The 20,725-nt window shown below is 37.6% G+C and overlaps 1 protein-coding gene across 1 annotated transcript in view; it reads left to right on the top strand.

The window, feature by feature from the left end:
• The window catches only part of plekhg4 (pleckstrin homology domain containing, family G (with RhoGef domain) member 4), a 175,630-nt gene that overhangs the window by 37,782 nt on the left and 117,123 nt on the right, over positions 1–20,725 (top strand). The window contains exons 5-9 of the mRNA XM_063067558.1: positions 3,129–3,252; positions 7,593–7,686; positions 11,910–11,996; positions 14,688–14,804; positions 19,783–19,881. Of these exons, the coding sequence (XP_062923628.1) occupies positions 3,129–3,252; positions 7,593–7,686; positions 11,910–11,996; positions 14,688–14,804; positions 19,783–19,881 (521 nt within the window). The remainder of the gene's footprint in view (positions 1–3,128; positions 3,253–7,592; positions 7,687–11,909; positions 11,997–14,687; positions 14,805–19,782; positions 19,882–20,725) is intronic.

The following is a 20,725-nucleotide window of genomic DNA, read 5'->3' as shown; positions in this document are numbered from 1 at the left end:
ATCAAGCAGGAAGATTGGACAATGTGATAAATGAAATGGAAATACTGAAGATTAACATCATGGGAATTAGCGAAGTTTGTTGGATAGGTGCTGGAACATGTCAGAATAGAAATAAAACACTAATTTATTCTTGTGGAACATCCCATACTAATGGAGTAGGAATTCTTATGGATGAAAACATGGCAAAAAGTGTTTTAGGACATTGGGCAATATCAGAAAGAGTGTGCCTTGTTAGATTCAGAGGACAACCATTTGATTTAGCAATTATATAGGTATATGCACCAACAACAGATGGAACAAATGAGGATATAGATAAATTCTATGAAGAGCTTGAGCAAGCAAAGAATGGATGCAAATCTCGAGATATTGTTATTGTCATGGGAGATCTAAATGCTAAAGTAAGACAAGGTGCTGATGGAAATACCACAGGAAAATTTGGACTAGGGGAAAGAAATAAAAGAGGTGAGAAATGGGTAGAATGGTGCAAGATGAATAATCAGGTCATTATGAATACCTACTTTAAAAACCATCCAAGACGCTTGTGGACCTGGAAAAGTCCAGGTGATAACATTAAAAATCAAATTGATTTTATTACTATAAACCAAAGATTTAGAAACTCAGTGACTCAATGCAAAACATATCCAGGTGCAGGCTGTAATAGTGACCATAACCCAGTACTTTGTCATGTAAAAGTGAAACTTAAAAAACTAAAGAAGCAAAAACCTGAACAATCCCTTGACTACTTGCAATTAATTAAAGAAGAAAACTTAAGACAAAAATTTACAATTGAAGTAAGGAATAGATTTCAAAGTCTAGAAATAGAATCTGTTGAAGATGATAGCAATCATGTAGAAATGAAATTTAACTTTCTAAAGGATGCCTTGGTAGAATCAGCAAAGTCAGTGATTCCTAAAAAAGAAAAAAGCACAAAGAATAAATGGATGGCAGATGAAATCAAAAATCTAATGGAAGAAAGGAGACAGAAGGAAGCAAATCCTATAGAATATAAGTCTATATAAGTTTGGCAGATAAAAAAAGTTAGAAGCTTATGTCAAAAAGCCAAAGAAGAATGGTTAAACCAGGAATGTGAGCAAATAGAAGGAATCCCTATTACTGATCCAAAAAGGTTACATCAACAAATCAAGAATATCATTGGCAAAAAGCTCCTCTGTTCTTTAGGTGGATGTTTGAAAGTAAAGGACGGTACCATTATCATGGGAAAAAGATGAGATTATGAACAGATAGACTGAGTATATTCAGGTATTGTTTGAACAGATTGAGGCAAAAAAAAACAGAAATTAAGGAAAACATTGAAGGTCCAAGTATTTTAAAATCTGTAGTTCGTAATGCAATAAATAAGGTGAAGAAAGGAAAGGCAGCAGGTCCTGATGAATTAGTAATAGAACAAATAATCGCCCCTGAAGATTATGGAATTGAAAAACTTACTGATTTAATCAATGACATTTATGAGACTGGAATAATACCAGAAGAGATGAAAGTATCAGTATTTATCACTCTTCCTAAGAAACCTGGAGCAATAGAATGTGAATTAAATAGGACCATAGTTTAATGAGTCATATCACCAAGATACTTCTAAGAATTTTGATGACAAGAGCTAAAAGTAAGATACAAGCTGAAATAGGTAAAGAACAATGTGGTTTTGTGAAAGACAAAGGTACAAGAAACGCAATATTGATGTAAGGATACTATCAGAATGAGTTATTCAAGTGCAAAAAGATTTGTTTGTTTTATCAACTATACAAAAGTATTTGATAAAGTGAAGCACAATAAGTTATTTGAAATATTACAGAAAACTGTAGGTCTAGATTCAAAAGACCTCTGCCTAATCAGAAATCTGTACTGGGAACAAACTGCTGCTGTAAGAATAAATGGAGAAGTGAGTCAGTATACGAAAATCAAGAGAGGCGTTAGACAAGGGCGTGTTTTCTCCCCTAATTTATTTAACATGTACAGTGAAACAATATTACAAAAAATAAGAGACATCTTGGGAATCAAAGTTGGTGGTGAAAACATCAATAATTTCATATACTGTATGTAGATGACACTGTTAATTGCAAGTACAGAGCAAGAACTACAAAACTTAATTGATATAATTGTTGAAGAAAGTGCAAAAATGGGTTTGTCTATCAATTGCGAAAAGACAATGTATGGTGATATCCAAAAAAGAAGGAGAATCCTGTCTGCAGGCTGAGAATAAACAGGGAAGACATAAAACAAGTACAGATCTTTTGCTACTTAGGAAGCTGGGTGACATCAGATGGCAGGTGCGACATGAACATCAAAAGAAGAATAGGGATGGCAAAAGGCACCTTTACGAGAATGAAGAGTATACTGACCAACACTAAACTAGGCATGACAACCCACCTCAGAGTACTGAAATGTTACATTTATCCAGTTATGTTATATGGCTCAGAATGTTGGACGATGCCTAGTAACATGAGGAAACGAATTGAACCAGCAGAGGTGTGGTTTTTGAGGAGGATGCAAAGAATATCATGGACGAAACGAATATCTAAGGAGGATGTCATGAACAGAGCAAGCACAAAAAGAGAAATAATGTATGAGATCATGAAAAGGCAATGTAACTTCATTGGACATGTGATTAGGAAAGAGGAGTTAGAATGCACGGTAATTATGGGAAAGATTGAAGGGAAGAAAGCAAGAGGAAGGCAAAGTCCAATGATGATGGAGACAGCAGCCAGAGGACTGGAAATGAATACCAATGAGTTGATCCACTTGACCTGAAACAGAAGTGTGTGGGCCATGGCAGTCAAAGCTCAAGCTGGGCGCGGCACCTGATGATGATGATGATGATTCTTCATATTCCTTTCCCATGGATGTTGCTTGCTTTCCCATGCAATTAGATGTTCTTTAATTTATCCTTCAGGTTTTCTTAGAGTTAAAGAATGTGTAAAAGAGCTCAAAATGTTATGATCTACGGAAATAACAGACCAGGTCACTTATAACCATTATTTGAAGTATACATTTTCTTCAAAGATAGATGTACAGATTGATTTTTTGGAACAAAGTAAATTGAGATGATTGTCAGATCCTTTGTATTTTTTAAGATATTCCAAGTATTCGCATAATGCTTTATTTTGTTTCAGGGGCCAGAGATAGATCTGGTCGTGCAGTGGTAATAGTAACAACGAGGAATACCGTTTGGCTGAATCCACATTGCAACGTAGCTGAACTTGTGCGTCTCCTTGTCTACTTTTATAGTCTTCCCAGGTATTCAAACAGTTTTCTTGGTATTGCACTGCGGTAATTGAATTGAATGTTTGTGTGTGTGTGTGTGTGTGTATGTACACACACACACACACACTTTTTTTAAATAATTAAATTAAAAATAGTAGTGCAAAAGCAAATAATAACAGTAGTGCTCATGGGTTCAATGTCCATTTAGAAGTCAGATGGGAGAGGGGAAGAAGCTGTTCCTGACTCACTAAGTGTGTGCCTCCAGGCATCTGTATCTCCTTCCCGACAGTAACAATGAGAAGAGGGCATGTCTTGGGTGATGGGGTTCCTTAATAACGGATGCTGCCTTTCTGAGGCATTGCTCTTTGAAAATGTCTTGAATACTATGGAGGCTAGTGCCCATGATGAAGCTAACCAATTTTACAACTTTTTGTAGCTACTTTCGATCCTGTGCAATAGCCCCACGCGCCCCCCCATACCATACAGTGATGTTGCCTGTCAGATTGCTCTCCGCGGTACATCTGTGGAAGTTTTTAAGTGTTTTAGGTGACAAACTAAACATCCTCATACTCCTGCTAATGAAATATAGCCATTGTCTTGCTGCCTTTGCAGCTGTATCGATATGTTGGGACCATGTTAGAGTTTTATAGAATTGTACAATCCCAGAAAAAAGGGGGAAAATTGGAGAGAAGGACTCTCATTTGTAGATACACCAGAAATATGGTGGAGATACAAAGATATAAATGAATAACCACCTGAGAATTTCATCAATGTCTCTGCAATTGGCACAATTTTAACCATATGAACAGTACAGTATAGTTGATCTTTGATTCCATCAAACAGAGATATTTTGGATATCCATCAGTTTTGACAAATTCATCATAGAAAGCAATTCCACCCAAGCCAGGCTGCAAAAGGAGGAGGGTTAGGCATGTTGCTAGTAACCCTATCATGTAAAAAACAGTGTTACAGAAATTCCTACAGAAGCTTCAAAGACCTCATTCCTGGGAGAGGAAGAGTCTTCACCTAGAAGATGTATAAAGTTGTGTGGCGAAAGTTGAAGCTGCATTGACCTCCTTTCGGCTCAGAACAGAGGACTCTGGCAAGCTGCTGCAGGCGGCCGATCCTCTGGTAGGGATGATCGGCTTAAGAAAAAGAAGACCATAGAAAGCCTCTCTGCCTATGACTGCAAGAAGCTGCAGAGAGTTGTAGAAACAACTCTGCACATCACAGAAATCAGACTCCCTTCCATGTACTTTGGCCACATCTCACTGCCTCAGTAAAGCAGCCAGTATAATCAAATACCTCACTCACCTCATTGCCATCAGTGCAAAGGTACAAAAGCCTAGTCTTTCATCAAGCTAAAAGACAGCTTCTATCCTGCTATTACAAAACTATTGAACCATTCTTTAGAATAATATGATAGACTCTTGGCATTAAAATCTACCTCAGTTTGGCTGTTTACCTGTACTGAACTTTCTCTATATTGTGACACTATTCTGCACTTCATTGTCGTTTTACCTTATAGTACGTCAATGCAGTGTTATAATGAATTGATCTGTATGGATGGGGTACAAGACAGGTTTTTCACTGTACCTCCATTTATTTGACAATAGTAAACCAATTTGCATTTGCTATTATTGTTATTGGGGTTAGTTGAACTATGAATAAATACTGTGAGAAAAAGTTAAGTACTTAATCATGACATAAATATGGGATTTTCATATTACAGTGTCCTGAAAGTTCTACTTTGATTTGACCTATTGAAATTACATTTTAGCAAATAAAATGCAGTGTTTATTACACTCCAATAAAGGTTTATTCTTTGTAAACAAGTAAACTAACAGATTAAGATTTTCTATTCAAGACTCTCTGAGAAATTAATTGTATATCTATTTTTATTTCATGTTATACTGGTGCACATTATTTGGTCTCTCTCAAAATGATGGTGTGAAATTGTGAAAAGCTTCCCAAGGTCATTATATAGAACATAGAAATATACAGCACATTACATACCTTTCAGCCCACAATGTTGTGCTGACTATGAAACTGCCTAGAATTACCTACTGTAGAGGCCTCTATTTTTCTAAGCTCTTGTACTTATCTAAGAGTCTCTTCAAAGACCCTATTGTATCCGCCTCCACCACCTTTGCTGACAGTGCATTACATGTACCCATCACTCTCTGTGTGAATAGCTTACCCATGACATCCCCTCTATACCTACTTATAAGCATTGAAAACTATGCTCCTTTGTGTTAGCCACTTTATCCCTGGAAAAAAGCCTCTGGCTATCCACACGATCAGTGCCTCTCATCATCTTATACACTTCTATCACATCACCTCTCATCCTCCATTGCCCTAAGGAGAAAATGCCAAGGTTACTCAACCTATTCTCATAAGGCACGCTCTCCAATCCAGGCAACATCCTTGTAAATATCCTCTGCACTCTTTCTATAGTATCCACATGCTTCTTGTAGTGAGGTGACCAGAACTCAACACGGTACTCCAAATGGGGTCTGACCAAGGTTTTATATAGCTGTAACATTACCTCATGGTGCTTGAACTCAATCCCATGGTTGATGAATATCTGCACACCATATGCTTTCTTAACAACACTGTCAATCTGCGCAGCAGCTTTGAGTGTCCTATGGACATGGACCTCAAGATCTCTCTGATCCTCCACACTGCCAAGAGTCTTACCATTAATAATATATTCTGTCTTCAAATTTGACCTACCAAAATGAACCACTTCACACTTATCTGGGTTGAACTCCATCTGTCACTTCTCAGCCCAGTTCTGCATCCTATCGATGTCCCGCTGTAACCTCTGACAACTCTTCAGACTATCCACAACACCCCCAACCTTTGTGTCATCAGCAGACGTACTAACCCACCCTTCTACTTCTTCATCCAGGTCATTTATAAAAATCAAAAAGAGGAGGCTTCCCAGAACAAATCCCTACGGAACACCACTGGTCACTGACCTCCATGCAGAATATGAACCATCTACAACCATCCTTTGCCTTCTGTGGGCAAGCCAGTTCTGGATCCACAAAACAAGGTCTCCTTGGATCCCATGCCTCCTTACTTTTTGAAGGAGCCTTGCATGGGGAACCTTATCAAATGCCTTAATAAAATCTATATACACTACATCCACTACTCTACCTTCATCAATGTGTTTAGTTACATGCTCAAATATTAAATCAGGCTCGTAAGGCACGCGTTGCCCTTACAAAGCCATGCTGACTATCGCTAATCAGATTATGTCTCTCCAAATGCTCATAAATCCTGCCTCTCAGGATTTTCTCCAACAACTTTCCCACCACTAAAGTATGATTTACTGGTCTATAATTTCCTGGGTTATCTCTACTCCCTTTTTTTGAACAAAGGAACAACATTTTCAACCCTCCAATCCTCTGCTACTTCTCCCGTCCCTATTGATGATGCAAAGATCATCGCCAGAGGCTCAGCAATCTCCTCCCTTGCTTCCCACAGTAGACTGGGCTATATCTCATCCGGTTCCAGCGACTTATCTAACTTAATGCTTTTCAACAGCTCCAGCACATCCACTTTCTTAACGTCTATATGCTCAAGTGTTTCAGTCCACTATAAGTCATCTCCACAATTGCCAAGGTCCTTTTCCCTGGAGAATACTGAAGCAAAGTATTCATTAGGTACCTCCGCTACCTCCTCTGACTCCATACGCACATTTCCACTATCGCACCTGATTGGCCCTATTCTCACACACTCATCCTTTTGCTCTTCACATACTTGTAGAATGTTTTGGGGTTTTCCTTAATCCTGCTTCTCATGGCCCCTTCTAGCTCTCCTAGTTTCATTCTTAAGCAGAATGCCATGCAAATGTTCCCTGAACATTTGCCACTCGTTTTCCTGAGAACATCTGCTTCAATTTATGTTCCCAAGTTCCTGCCTAATAGCATTGTATTTCCCCCTACCTCAATTAAATGTTTTCCCAAATTGTCTGCTGCTATCGCTCTCCAGCTCTCTGGTAAAAGAGTCAGAGTTTTGATCACTACCTCCAAAAATGCTCTCCCACTGAGACATCTGACACCTGACCAGGTTCGTTTCCCAATACCAGATCAAGTACACCCTCTTCTCTAGTTGGCTTATCTACATATTGTGTCAGGGAACTTCCCTGAACACACCTAACAAACTCCACCTCATCTAAACCCCTTGCTCTAAGAAGATGTCAGTCAATATTAGGATTGTTAAAATCTTCCATCACAACAACCTTATTATTGCACATTCTAGAATCTGTCTCCCTATAGATGTTTGTTAATGTTGTCAACAAAGTAATCTGTTAATATGGGTAAAGCTTTTATATCATTTACTATTTTTGCTTCATGTTTCAGACAAGAAACCCAGAGTGCAGGACTGACCATTTTAGTGGATGCACGGCGTTGCTCCCCTGTGTCAGCATTATCTAAAGCTTTCAATATCTTGCAGGTGATGAATTTTAAATTTGTAATTTGTTAAATCTTGAAAAGTGCCCAGTTTCTAAATCTTTGTTCTGGTTTTCTTGTAGTATTTAAATTAGTTTTAGGTTACGGATTGTACAATAGAAATAAGTCAAGCAATTAACCAAAGCTCTTTCTAAAAATATCCAGTTTTAGCCACTTTAATCTAACGTTAAACATGTACAGAATACCAATATTTTGTATAGCCCAGTGATAAAGGCTGTGCCTTGTAGGCACAAGTGGATCAAAAGAAAGTACTTTGCATTTGTATTCCCCTTACAAGGAAATTAAAAGCTTGCACCTTTGTCTTAGGTATTGATATGCAATTAGGAGAAATTTTGAATCTATACAACTTGTAAGAGCTTTTGCCCTTTGCAAAATAGGTTTATAAAATTCAGGGTGAATTCTTCACAACTGTTTTGAATCGTCTGTGGTAGACTTGATTGATGCTGGCTGTGGCCAAAAGATTGAAATAGCTGAGTGCCCATGGTTCATTAACGTTGAAGTCCCAGGACAACATTAACTATAATTTTTTTAAAATATATACAGTATATAGCTATGCGAACATTGCTCTGAGCAGGAAATTTTTACAATCCCAGAAAACTGTGCGACACTTTAAATGTTTGTTTTTGTAATATACACATCAAACAAACATAAATCACAGTTCACAACACAGGTAAATGATGTCAGGCGGACAAAAATAACTGACAGGCACAATGGCAAAAGTAAAATGTTTTGACTAGATGGTGTCACTGTTCATTGGGCCAGTGGTTTATTAACAATAAGCTACTGACTTCTGTTTATTGTTACAATTTGTAAGTGTTGTAACTTGAAACATTGACAATATTTGCTTGTTACATACACCTGTTAGGGTGCATTCTCCAGTTACTTTATAAGGTAACCATAGCCTTCAGCGAGGAGCCAATGTCATCAGGTGGTTCCCAACCTTCACAGAATGTTTCGACCCTTAACCACGATACTCTCCAGTTGGTGGGTTGTCAGTGGTGGCCAAATCACTGCCCATCTGCTCCTGGCTTCCAGCTCCCCTCCTCTCGCCTACTCCAAATCCAACAATAAATACATTGAAGCTCTAAAATGTTTCAAAGTAAAGTTTGTGGTCCACTTATTATTTAGATAAAATATGGATTATATTAATTAACACATATTTACAGGGTAGTTCATGATAGATTTTGAAGTTCAAAGTACATATATGTCACCATATACAAGGCTGAGATTCATTTTCTTACAGGCATACTCAATAAAATCGTATTAGAATAATAACCATAAACACAAGAAAGTCTGCAGATGCTAGAAATCCAAAACAACACGTGCAAAATGCTGGAGGAACGCAGCAGGTCGGGCAGCATCCATGGAAATGAATAAGCAGTCAATGTTTCAGGCCCAGACGAGACCATAATAGAATCAATGAAAGACTGCACCAACTTGGGCGTTCAATCAGTGTGCAAAGGACAACAAACTGTGCAAGTCCATAGGTTGTGGGAACATTTCAATGATAGGGCGAGTGAAGTTATCCTCTATGGTTCAAAAGCCTGATGGTTTTGGGATAATAACTGGTCCTGAACCTGGTGGTGTGAGTCCTGAAGCTCATGTACCACCTTCTTGATGGCAGAAGTGAGATGAGAGTATGTCTGGGCTAGTGGGGGTCCGTGATGATGAATGTTACTTTTCTGTGACAACACTTCATGTAGATGTGCTTGATGGTGGGGAGTGCTTTACCCATGATGGACTGGGCCATATCCACTAATTTTTGTAGAATTTTCTGTTCAGGTCATTGGTGTTTCCATACACAGCAGTGATGTAGCCAGTTAATTTACTCTCCACTACGCATCTGTAGAAGTTTGTCAAAGTTTTAGATGTCATGCTGAATATTTGCAAACTCCCGTGGAATAGTGGTGCTGCTGTGCTTCTTTGTAATTGCACTTGTGTGCTGGACCCAGCACGATTCCTCTGAAATAACAACACAGAGGAATTTAAAGTTGCTGACCCTCTCCCGCTTTGATCCTCCAATGAAGTCTGGCTCATGGACCTCTGGTTTCTTTCTCCTGAAGTTAATAATCAGCTCCTTGGTCTTGCTGGCATTGAGTAAGAATAATTTCAAAATTATATTTGCATTACCCTATATAAAAGGAAATTCCAGCTATGCAGCAATTTTAACATTCCGTTACTGCATGGCCGCACACTTGCCTAGCTTAGAGGGAACTGCGATCTCAGGTTAGGCGAACCTTTTGCAAGACCAAGCCTTGCAGAAGCATTTCATTTCATATACTCAAGGAAACACAAATCTAATCTGTTCTTATCACTTAACCTTTTAGTCTCTGCAACATTCTGGATATAGGAATGATATTGAAGAACATTTTATTCAGAGGGTGCATTGAACTTTTGTAAAACAAAATACAAAATGAAGTAATACAATTATGAATGAGCACAAAACTCCAGAAAACATTTTTGATGAAATATATTCAAAGAAGTAAGCTAACATGTTTTCAATATTATAACCTGTTTTGGAGGTAACTATTTGTTACTCTAATAGTGATGAGTTCTAATAGGGATATGCAGTAAAAACAAAATTATACAACAAAAATGTTAGAATGTCCATTAAGGTAATTGGAGCATGTAATATTAAGTCCTTTTAAACAGATAAGTGCTTGAAAAAGGAGGGAGTTTGTTAGAAGGATTAGAATGAGTAGTTTTAAGTAAAGCGAAATTACAGAATCCTGAATTTCTTTTGTCTTGTTCTTTTGTGAGACTTTTTATGTTTTAGTGTGTAAGTGTGATAGATCTTTTCAAATATGAAGTTAACTAGTGTAGTCTGCTAATTATTTAGAATGCAGTGCTATCAATATTTTGCAAAAAAAATATTTTAGCTCCGCAATAAATTGGTGTAACTGCACTTTGTAAAGTATTAATGAATTACATAAGCAATGAAGTTCCAAAGTGTCATTCATGTTTTGTACTATGTCAATGAATCACTGGACTTGTAAGATAAGATGTTAAGTGACCATACATAGCTGCTGCTGAGAACTTTCTTGTTAGGGCCATATCATATAGTTATATTAATTCTGTCAACTTTCAAGAAATTGATTATTTATCTAATTTATTAGGTGGCAAACACATAGCTGTGCTGTGTTTTAGAAACTTCTCAACATTTACACTTTTTGACATCAAAAAAAAAAGTTTCATGGGGATGATAGAAATTTCCCTGCTTCTTCAATAATGTAAAGAGGGCAGAAAATATTTGGAGCATTTTTTTGCAGAGATATTTCATTGGGAATTGAGATTATTTTACTTCTCCTCACTATAAGTGTCAGTATAAGCTATCGTGAACACCTGCACTCAGTATTTGGGTTCCCTTTGAATCTTTTCTATGAGCTTAGATTTATATTTCTCAAAATTATTGCTTCACACTTGAAATTAATTTTCTAAATAGTGGACAATTGCATGATATCAAGGACTTCTTTTAAAGTGAACATAATTGCATCTCATCCAGAAAATATTAACACTGAACTTCTCCTTCAGTATTTGACAGAGGTGACACCCTTCGTTTTAATGCTGAACTATATATAATTATATGTAACTATATATAATTCATTTTATATATAATAAAATGCTTTATAATGGCTTTGTGTACAAGTTTATGTTGTTAAGGGCTTCACAGTGTTAGTGAAACAAAATGAAAGTTATTTAAGTAATTCTTTTTCTGTCATTGACTCTTATAAACCAAAGTGTTTGATAGCAATTGTCTTAAAGAAGGATTTGTATTCAGCTTAGTCGTATTGGTGTCATCTGAGGATACTTTAAAGTACTGTTTGGCCAATGAGGTTCATTTTTGTAGGACACATGGCAGCCAATCTGTGCACAACATTTTCCCAGAAATAATAATTTTAGAAAGGTTGACTAAAGGATAATTACATGTAACACTGTGAATGACTGGCTTGCTTTTCTTTGAAATAGTTTCTTGGGAACTTTATGCTCACCTGATAATGTAAACATGATTTCTATATAACATTGTATTTGAGTTAATGACACCTTTAAAACCATGCTACTTACTGTATTCCACAGGAGCATCAGCCTGAATTTATGTGCTGAAATGTATATTATCCTTTACAAAAAACTTTTGAAAAAACTGTTGAAACAAATTGTAGAATGCACATCCGCTACAGTACATTGAATATATTTCATACTTCTTTACAGGGCACAATTCCCAACTGCGTCCATATTGTTTTGCTGCTGGTTGAACGAGACCATGTATTCCGCTTTGAGAAACCAACTTCCATGCAGGTATATATAATATCAAAAATGTTCATTAATAAATATTATTGAGACTTGATTTATGTCCCCATCGAAAGTAAAATAGGCCCATAATGATATGCCAACCATACAGTTGCATCATGAAATTGAGATATGGAGACCAAAGAATTCTTGGAAAGTAGTTTTGCAAATCCTTAAAAATGGCAGGACATATCAATGAAACAGTTTTTAAAAAGAATGTAATCCAGAATGCTTTTCTTTATTATGAAAGTTAGAGAACATAGGCACAGGGATGTGACTCTAAAGCTGTATACATTCCCAGCTTCCTTTGGAACATGGGAAACTAATTTGAATTCTATAAAATTATTATAAGCCTAGATAGAATAAAGTGTGATTGCTTATTTCACCTCATAAAGAAGTCCAAAACTAGGGCAACATAGATTTAAAGTAGCTGGTCAAAGAATTAGAGGGAAAAAATTATTTTTGTTTTGTATAGGGGTCAGGAGCTCTTTGCCTTTAGGAGTGATAGAGACAACAACCCTCAACATATTTAAACATTATTTGATGTATACTTGAGGCATCCCAACCTGCCATCCAACAGAACTAATGCAGGAGGTTTGGATGAGATTTACCTTTATAAACTGGCTAATTACTATCCTGTCTCCTAAATTTTCTGTTGTTCTGTGATTCTCAAATAAAACATGTATTACCCTCTGTTTAACTCATCAGTAGTTTGAATTCCAGTTTTAATTGATGAAAGTCATAGTCGTAGTCATACTTTATTGATCCCGGGGGAAATTGGTTTTCGTTACAGTTGCACCATAAATAATAAATAGTAATAGAACCATAAATAGTTAAATAGTAATATGTAAATTATGCCAGTAAATTATGAAATAAGTCCAGGACCAGCCTATCGGCTCAGGGTGTCTGACCCTCCAAGGGAGGAGTTGTAAAGTTTGATGGCCACAGGCAGGAATAACTTCCTATGATACTCTGTGTTGCATCTCGGTGGAATGAGTCTCTGGCTGAATGTACTCCTGTGCCCACCCAGGACATTATGTAGTGGATGGGAGACATTGACCAAAATGGCATGCAATTTAGACAGCATCCTCTTTTCAGACACCACCGTGAGAGAGTCCAGTTCCATCCCCACAACATCACTGACCTTACGAATGAGTTTGTTGATTCTGTTGGTGTCTGCTACCCTCAGCCTGCTGCCCCAGCACACAACAGCAAACATGATGGCACTGGCCACCACAGACTTGTAGAACATCTTCAGCATCGTCCGGCAGATGTTAAAGGACCTCAGTCTCCTCAGGAAGTAGAGACGGCTCTGACCCTTCTTGTAGACAGCCTCAGTGTTCTTTGACCAGTCCAGTTTATTGTTAATTCGTATCCCCAGGTATTTGTAATCCTCCACCATGTCCACACTGACCCCCTGGATGGAAACAGGCGTCACCAGTACCTTAGCTCTCCTCAAGTCTACCACCAGCTCCTTAGTCTTTTTCACATTGAGCTGCAGATAATTCTGCTCACACCATGTGACAAAGTTTCCTACCGTAGCCCTGTACTCAGGCATATGTATTTGGGGAAAGATAACAAATAATATGTATAAATAATCTGTGGAAAAATGTAAAATCATTAATCTTGTTAAATTAACCTAGTTAAATAGATCTGCTGCCTCTGACATTGTTGATCCATGTTAGCTTCACCTTTCCCCTAACTCTTTAATTTTCATTTTATACTTATAGCTATTTCTATAGCTTCCTTCAGTTCTGGATGTTGTCTTAGTTTTTATATGGCCTTGTTGGGGAGCGCAATGTTGCTGCTGATTTTACAACAAACCCGCCAAATATGAGTTGATACTGTCTTTTTAACTATTATTTGTTCATATCCTAACTGATGAATATCTTGAAAATCCTGTAAACCAGGTACCTTCAATACAAAAATGCACATCAGCAGCTAGCCTTCAAACACTTGTTACACAGGAGTATAAATATCCTTTTTAAATCAACCTCATCATCATGAAACCTATCCACTTAGGTTTAGTCCTCATGCAGCATCTCACTGACAACCGTTTATAGATATACAGAGCACTAAAATGGTCACATTAAGTTTTCCATTAAATAAAGCAGTATTAATTGCATAGTTTATCATATCTGGAATATGCTAAACTCTATATTCCACATTATGCTGAAATTATTCTGCAAATTCTAATTATAAATCATTCTATAATGATTTTCTTTGCACAAAAAGATCAAAAATAATGCATAGAAGTAATGATAACTACATAGCAATGTTCTTGCCAAAGTAAATAGGTACCTTAAAATGGTTAATCTCTATTCACTGGTGTGGATTTATTGGCCAATATCCTGTCACCTGAAACCATTGAGGAAAAACCACTCTCCAGCAGGTTGCTATTGTTGCCTGTGACTTTTACTGACCCATCTATTCCCACGCTTTCCTCACTTGTGGGTAAAGTATCTGGCCTCAGCCCACTACCTCACTCGACTAGTAATTTACAACATGAGAATTCACAGCATAAATCGCACCTTTGAAGCATGTTGGTATTCTTATGCTCCAGACTATCACATTGTCCTATGATCTTTATGACAATTTCTTTCAATCAGATGAAAGGAATTGTTTCACTACTTTTATTTATGTTACTGAAATAAGCTTTTAAACAAATTCCTGTTAAATAAAATCTTTTTTTCTGTGCAGTTTGAAACTCTGACTTCATTGAAGTCACTACATAAACACATAGAAAGCAATCAGTTGCCACCAGAACTTGATGGAACTTTCCCCTACTGTCACAGTAGCTGGGTTTGCTTTCGTATGGTGAGTACCAGTTGAGTACATTATTTGATGCAAATTAGATGCTGAATGGAACCACCAAATTAAGATGAGTTTACAATGTAATTAAACAGCCGAGACTTAAGGGAAAAAAATACATGAACCATTTGACACACCTTATGATTAGTGGTGTCTGTTCATTGTTGACAGCAGACATAGCTTCACCATGAAGTAAGACAAGTGGAAATCAAAACTGTACTCAGTAATTTAGATTCAATACTGTACTCAGATTCTGCAAATGCAGGCAATTGAAGATAGAAAAATACCTTGCATGATAAGTCCTATCAAATTATGAAGATAGTGTGATAAAAGAAGTTTGACTGGCCATTGTACAGTATCTGAGGGGTTGGATTTAATTCCTGCACATTCAGCAACTGTGCATTAACAAAAAAAAAATACTATTGGTGCAAATGCTGAAATACCTTTTCTGGACAAACAAAAGGACATGCAGTGGCATGCAGAAGTTTGGGCACCCCTGGTCAAAGTTTCTGTTACTGTGAATAGCTAAGTGAGTAAAAGATGATCTGATTTCCAAAACGCATAAGGTTAAAGATGACACATTCCTTTAATATTTTAAGCAAGATTACTTTTTTATTTCCGTCTTTTACAGTTTCAAAATAACAAAAAAGGAAAAGGGCCCAAAGCAAAAGTTTGGGCACCCTGCATGGTCAGTACTTAGTAACACCCCCTTTGGCAAGTATCACAGCTTGTAATCACTTTCTGTATCCAGCTAAGAGTCTTTCAATTCTTGTTTGGGAGATTTTTGCCCATTCTTCCTTGCAAAAGGCTTCTAGTTCTGTGAGATTCATGCACTGCTCTTTTGAGGTCTATCCACAGATTTTCGATGATGATTAGGTCGGGGGACTGTGAGGGCCATGGCAAAGCTTTCAGCTTGCGCCTCTTGAGGTAGTCCATTGTGGATTTTGAGGTGTGTTTAGGATCATTATCCTGTTGTAGAAACCTCCCAGTTTCTATAACTATATGGTTTAACTATAACAAATATTACCAGGATCCTTTTTTGATCTTTTAAGACACTCTTGGATAGGTACATGGAGCTTAGAAAAATAGAGGACTATGGATAACCCGAGGTATTTTCTAAAGTAAGTCCATGTTCGGCACAGCATTGTGGGCCGAAAGGCCTATATTGTGTTGTAGCATTTCTATGTTCTATAAACATTGAGATTTGTTGTTGATGCCTTACATACTTACTTCAAAGAGACTGATGACACAAAGGTTGGGAGTGTTGTGGATAGTGTGGAGGGCTGTCAGAGGTTACAGCGGGAGATTGATAGGATGCAAAACTGGGCTGAGAAGTGGCAGATGGAATTCAACTCAGATAAGTGTGAAGTGGTTCATTTTGGTAGGCCAAATATGATGGCAGAATATACCATTAATGGCAAGACTCTTGGCAGTGTAGAGGATCAGAGGGATTTTGGGGTCCGAGTCCATAAGACACTCAAAGCTGCTACACAGGTTGACTCTGTGGTTAAGAAGGCATATGGTGCATTGACCTTCATCAATTGTGCGATTGAGTTTCGGAGCCAAGAGGTAATGTTGCAGCTATATAGGACCCTGGTCAGACCGCACTTGGAGTACTGTGCTCAGTTCTGGTTGCCTCACTACAGGAAGGATGTGGAAGCCATAGAAGGGGTGCAGAGGAGATTTACAAGGATGTTGCCTGGATTGGGGAGCATGCCTTATGAGAATAGGTTGAGTGAACTCAGCCTTTTCTCCTTGGAGTGACGGAGGATGAGAGGTGACCTGATAGGGGTGTACAAGATAATGAGAAGCATTGGTCATGTGGATAGTCAGAGGCTTTTTCCCGGGGCTGAAATGGCTGGCACGAGAGGGCATAGTTTTAAGGTGCTTGGAAAGTAGATACAGAGGTTGTCAGGGGTAAGTTTTTTACACAGAGAGTGATGAGTGCGTGGAATAGGCTGCTGGCAGCGGCGGTGGAGGCGGAAATGATGGGGTCTTTTAAGAGACCCTGGATGGCTACATGGAGCTTAGTAAAATAGAGGGCTATGGGTAACCCTAGGTAGTTCTAAGGCAAGGACATGTTCAGCACAGCTTTGTGGGCCAAAGGGCCTGTATTGTGCTGTAGGTTTTCTATGTTTCTATGTAAATATTGTAGGATCAGTTCCCCAGCAGGAATTACTGGTGGAAAATGTGATTATCTTATAAGCCTGAATGATATTAAAATATTTGTACAACTTCATTAGCCTTGCATTGTAAACTTCTAACTCAATGCAAACTAGGAAAATAATTGAAAAGCTTTATAGGTACAATGCATAATGATAAACTGTACATTTACCTTACTAGAATGAAGCTTTCAGAGTTCCATGAAGTTGGAAGCCCACATATTTAGTCTGATTTGCACTGACCAGGATATTGGTTAGAATGGTACCACATGCTTTGTATGCACATGCTTTAAGTACACTAAGAGGGCAGAGTGAATGTCAATGCATACATGATACTAAATTGATCATAGTATAGCCAGATTGGATTGCAGATCTTCATCATCCTCAACACAAGTGAACCCTGGCCTTCATGCTGAGCCCATTGCTATACACATTGGTGTTACATGACTGCATGGCCCTTAGTTAGCTGATGACTCGACAGTAGTGAGGTTCATCACCAATAATGATGAGGCAGCCAACGTAGAGGAGGCCAAAGAGCTCGAGGCCTGAAGCCAGGCAAGTCACTTTTCCTCAATGTCAACAAGACGCAGGAGTTGGTTATCAACTTCAAGAGAACATGCACAACTCACATCCTTCTTTTACGTCATCAGCATAGCAGTGGAAACTGTGAGCAGTTTCAAACTCCTGGAAGTGGATGTCTCTCACAACCTCTCATGATTCCAGAACACATCCTACACAATAAAGGAAGCTCACCAATGCTTTTACTTTCTGAATGGGCTCACGTCCTTCTACAGATGCACAGTAGAGAGCACCCTAACGTGCTGCATCACTGCTTGATATGGAAACTGCATTGCAGCGGACAGGAAGGTACTATAATGGGTAGTCAGAACTGCCCAATGCATCACTGGCAACAGCCTACCTCCCATCAAGGACATATATATAAGGGGCCAATAATATCATAAAGGATCCCACCCACCCTACTCGTGGACTGTTTGTCCCACTCCCATCAGGGAGAAGACATACCAGGACCACCAGATTTAAAAGCAATTACTTCCCCAAGGAGCAAGGCTGATCAACATCTCCACCCACTAACCAACCCCTCCACAACCCCCTCTATAAATATTTCTCCTGTCAGGGTCACCTTATGTACAGCCTGGTATCACTTTATGGCATTAAATCAACCTATGTGTAGAAGCTATCATGTATTTATGTGTATTATGTTTTTTATTATTGTGTTCTTTATCTTGCTGTTTTTTTTGTGCTGTATTCGATCTGTAGTAACAATTATTTCGTTCTTTACACTTGTGTATTAGAAATTATATTAAACAACCTTGAATTTGGAACCAGTAATCTAATTTGAAATATGTATTACTCATTCACAAAAAGACTGATATTTGGTGAGGGATAAAAGTCCTCCCCATGTAAGCCCACCCTTGCATCCCAAAATGTGCTGAGCTGTAAAAGTTTCTTGATGACTTAAGAGTTTTTGTGGGTCATAATAAAAAGAAAGCTGATTTTGCATATTTACTTAAGCTGGCATTGCAAAAGTATAAGCTTCCACTGTCACATTCAGATGTTGGGTACTTTGTTCTGCAAAAGAAGCTGAGAAATTGGACGGAAGGTCTATGCTGATTGAGCTGTCAAATAATGATATTTATCAAGCTACAAATTATATGCTGGAGAATGTGCTCCTGGCTTGACACAAAATTAAAATTTCAGCTCTTTAATGCACCCATTACAGTACTTCATTATGTGGGTACATTACCCTCCTGTATGCAGGTGAAATAGCTATCTGAATACCACAGACATACACACTATATATATATATATATATATATATATATATATATATATATATATATACACACACACACACACACACACACACACACACACACACACACACACACACAACCTATTGACTAAACCTTGCAAAGCTCTTTAAGAGGTGGAGGTCTAGCTTTAATCAGCATCTTGCACTGGTGAAATCAGTATCTGAACATGGAGCTATTGTGCAACAAATCACATTTACATCATATTCCCATCCCATGCTTTCTGACAGTATACGTACAGTTAGGGTGCATATATGTTCTACAGTAGTGATTTTCTTGTGGAAAAGCTGAAAACAAATATGGGTATAATTCTGGAAATGCCCTACTTATGTCTTCCAAGAGACATTGTCAAATACCCAAGTAAAACACGTACTGTACCTTCCTTCCAAAACTACCTTCCTTTTTTATTTATCAGTCTCTTCCTTCAAATGAATGAGCAAACAATTTGCTTACACAATGCAGTATATTTTATAGTTTACAAACAGTTGTTTCACTCATTAACACTGAAAAGCTAATATTAATAGAATGAATATTGTTACATTTATCAAAAGTAATACTTTATCTAGGACTAGATTGTGTATAATTCAATCTTAACACAATCCATGGAAGACAAACTGGGCTGCTTTTATGTGTGGTTGCAGGGGATGAGGAACTGCTACATGCTTGTTCTTGCAGAAATGTGACTCCAGGACTACATCCCAGGAACTGTAATTCCTCAGGCCATACCATTCATGTACCTGTGCTAATAGTATTTTGTGACTTTATGTGATGTTTCTATATGTACTGTGTGTGACTGTGTTTTGCATCTTGGGCCTGGAGGAATGCTATTTTGTTTAGCTGTATATATGCATATTGTTGAATGGCAATTAAACTTAAACTTGATAAAACTGACAATTTTAAAAAAATTTTCTCTATTTCACTTGGAAGATATTTAGAATGCACTAAGGTTGTATATTTTAAATTCTTTTCATTAATTTTGTGTCCCTACAGAAACTGGAACAGCTTATGCAGGGATGTAAAGATGCACATAGTCTCATCCAAAGTAACATAGTGAACCTGAGATCAAGTAAACTGCCAGAAACTACTGAGGTAATTGTTAGATTTTTATGTTCTAAAACATTTTAATAATTTTCACCTATAGTAACCTGTGAACTGTAACCAGAGTTTTGTAGATAGGTGTTTGACCTCCAATGGATAATGACATAATAATATTAATGGAATATTAATAAAGTCAGTGTAGTTTTCACTATTCAGCAGTTAAATGCTTTAATTTTATAAACTTTAATCAAATAAACTGTAAATAATCATTTATTTGATTAAAATATTCATGTGCATTAAGCCTAAATGTTTTTATACATTCATTTTTGGCATCTAGAGATTACAGACAAGGACAGTATTTATTGTCCAACTGTCATTAGCTTTGAGAAGGTGATGATAAGCTATTTCCCTGGACTGCTGCAGTTTTTCTCAGGAATATATGCCCACAGTGCTGTTCACTAGGAAGTGTCAGAACTTAGATCAAACAACAGTGATGAAATAGTCTTACATTTTCAAGTCAGTATGCTTTGTGCTTGGAAGGGAACTTGAAAGGGTGATATTCTCAGGCATTCAGGAGCTTGTATTTTCTAGTGGTAGGAGTCACAAGTTTGAAAGGTACTGTTGGTGTATCCCAGGCATGGGACAATAATCCATGTGGCAGAGGGATGAATATTTATGGTGGTGGCTATGAGTGTTGAGTGTTGTTAGAACAGCACACAACTATCAGTAGACAACTATTTGTATTCCATTGTGTTCCTCACTTGTGCTATGTAGCTAGTGAAGAGTTTTGGGATGTCAAGAATTAATTGTTGTTGGTGCTGGAATATGTGCTCCCAGCACATTTTTAAGTTGTGTTGACTGTTAATGCAAACAGTATATTTCACCGTATGTTTGA

Source organism: Mobula hypostoma, chromosome 14, assembly GCF_963921235.1.
Source record: "Mobula hypostoma chromosome 14, sMobHyp1.1, whole genome shotgun sequence".
Classification (NCBI taxonomy): Eukaryota; Metazoa; Chordata; class Chondrichthyes; order Myliobatiformes; family Myliobatidae; genus Mobula; species Mobula hypostoma.
Note: the sequence above shows the minus strand (reverse complement) of the source record. Positions and strands in the feature narration are given on the sequence as shown.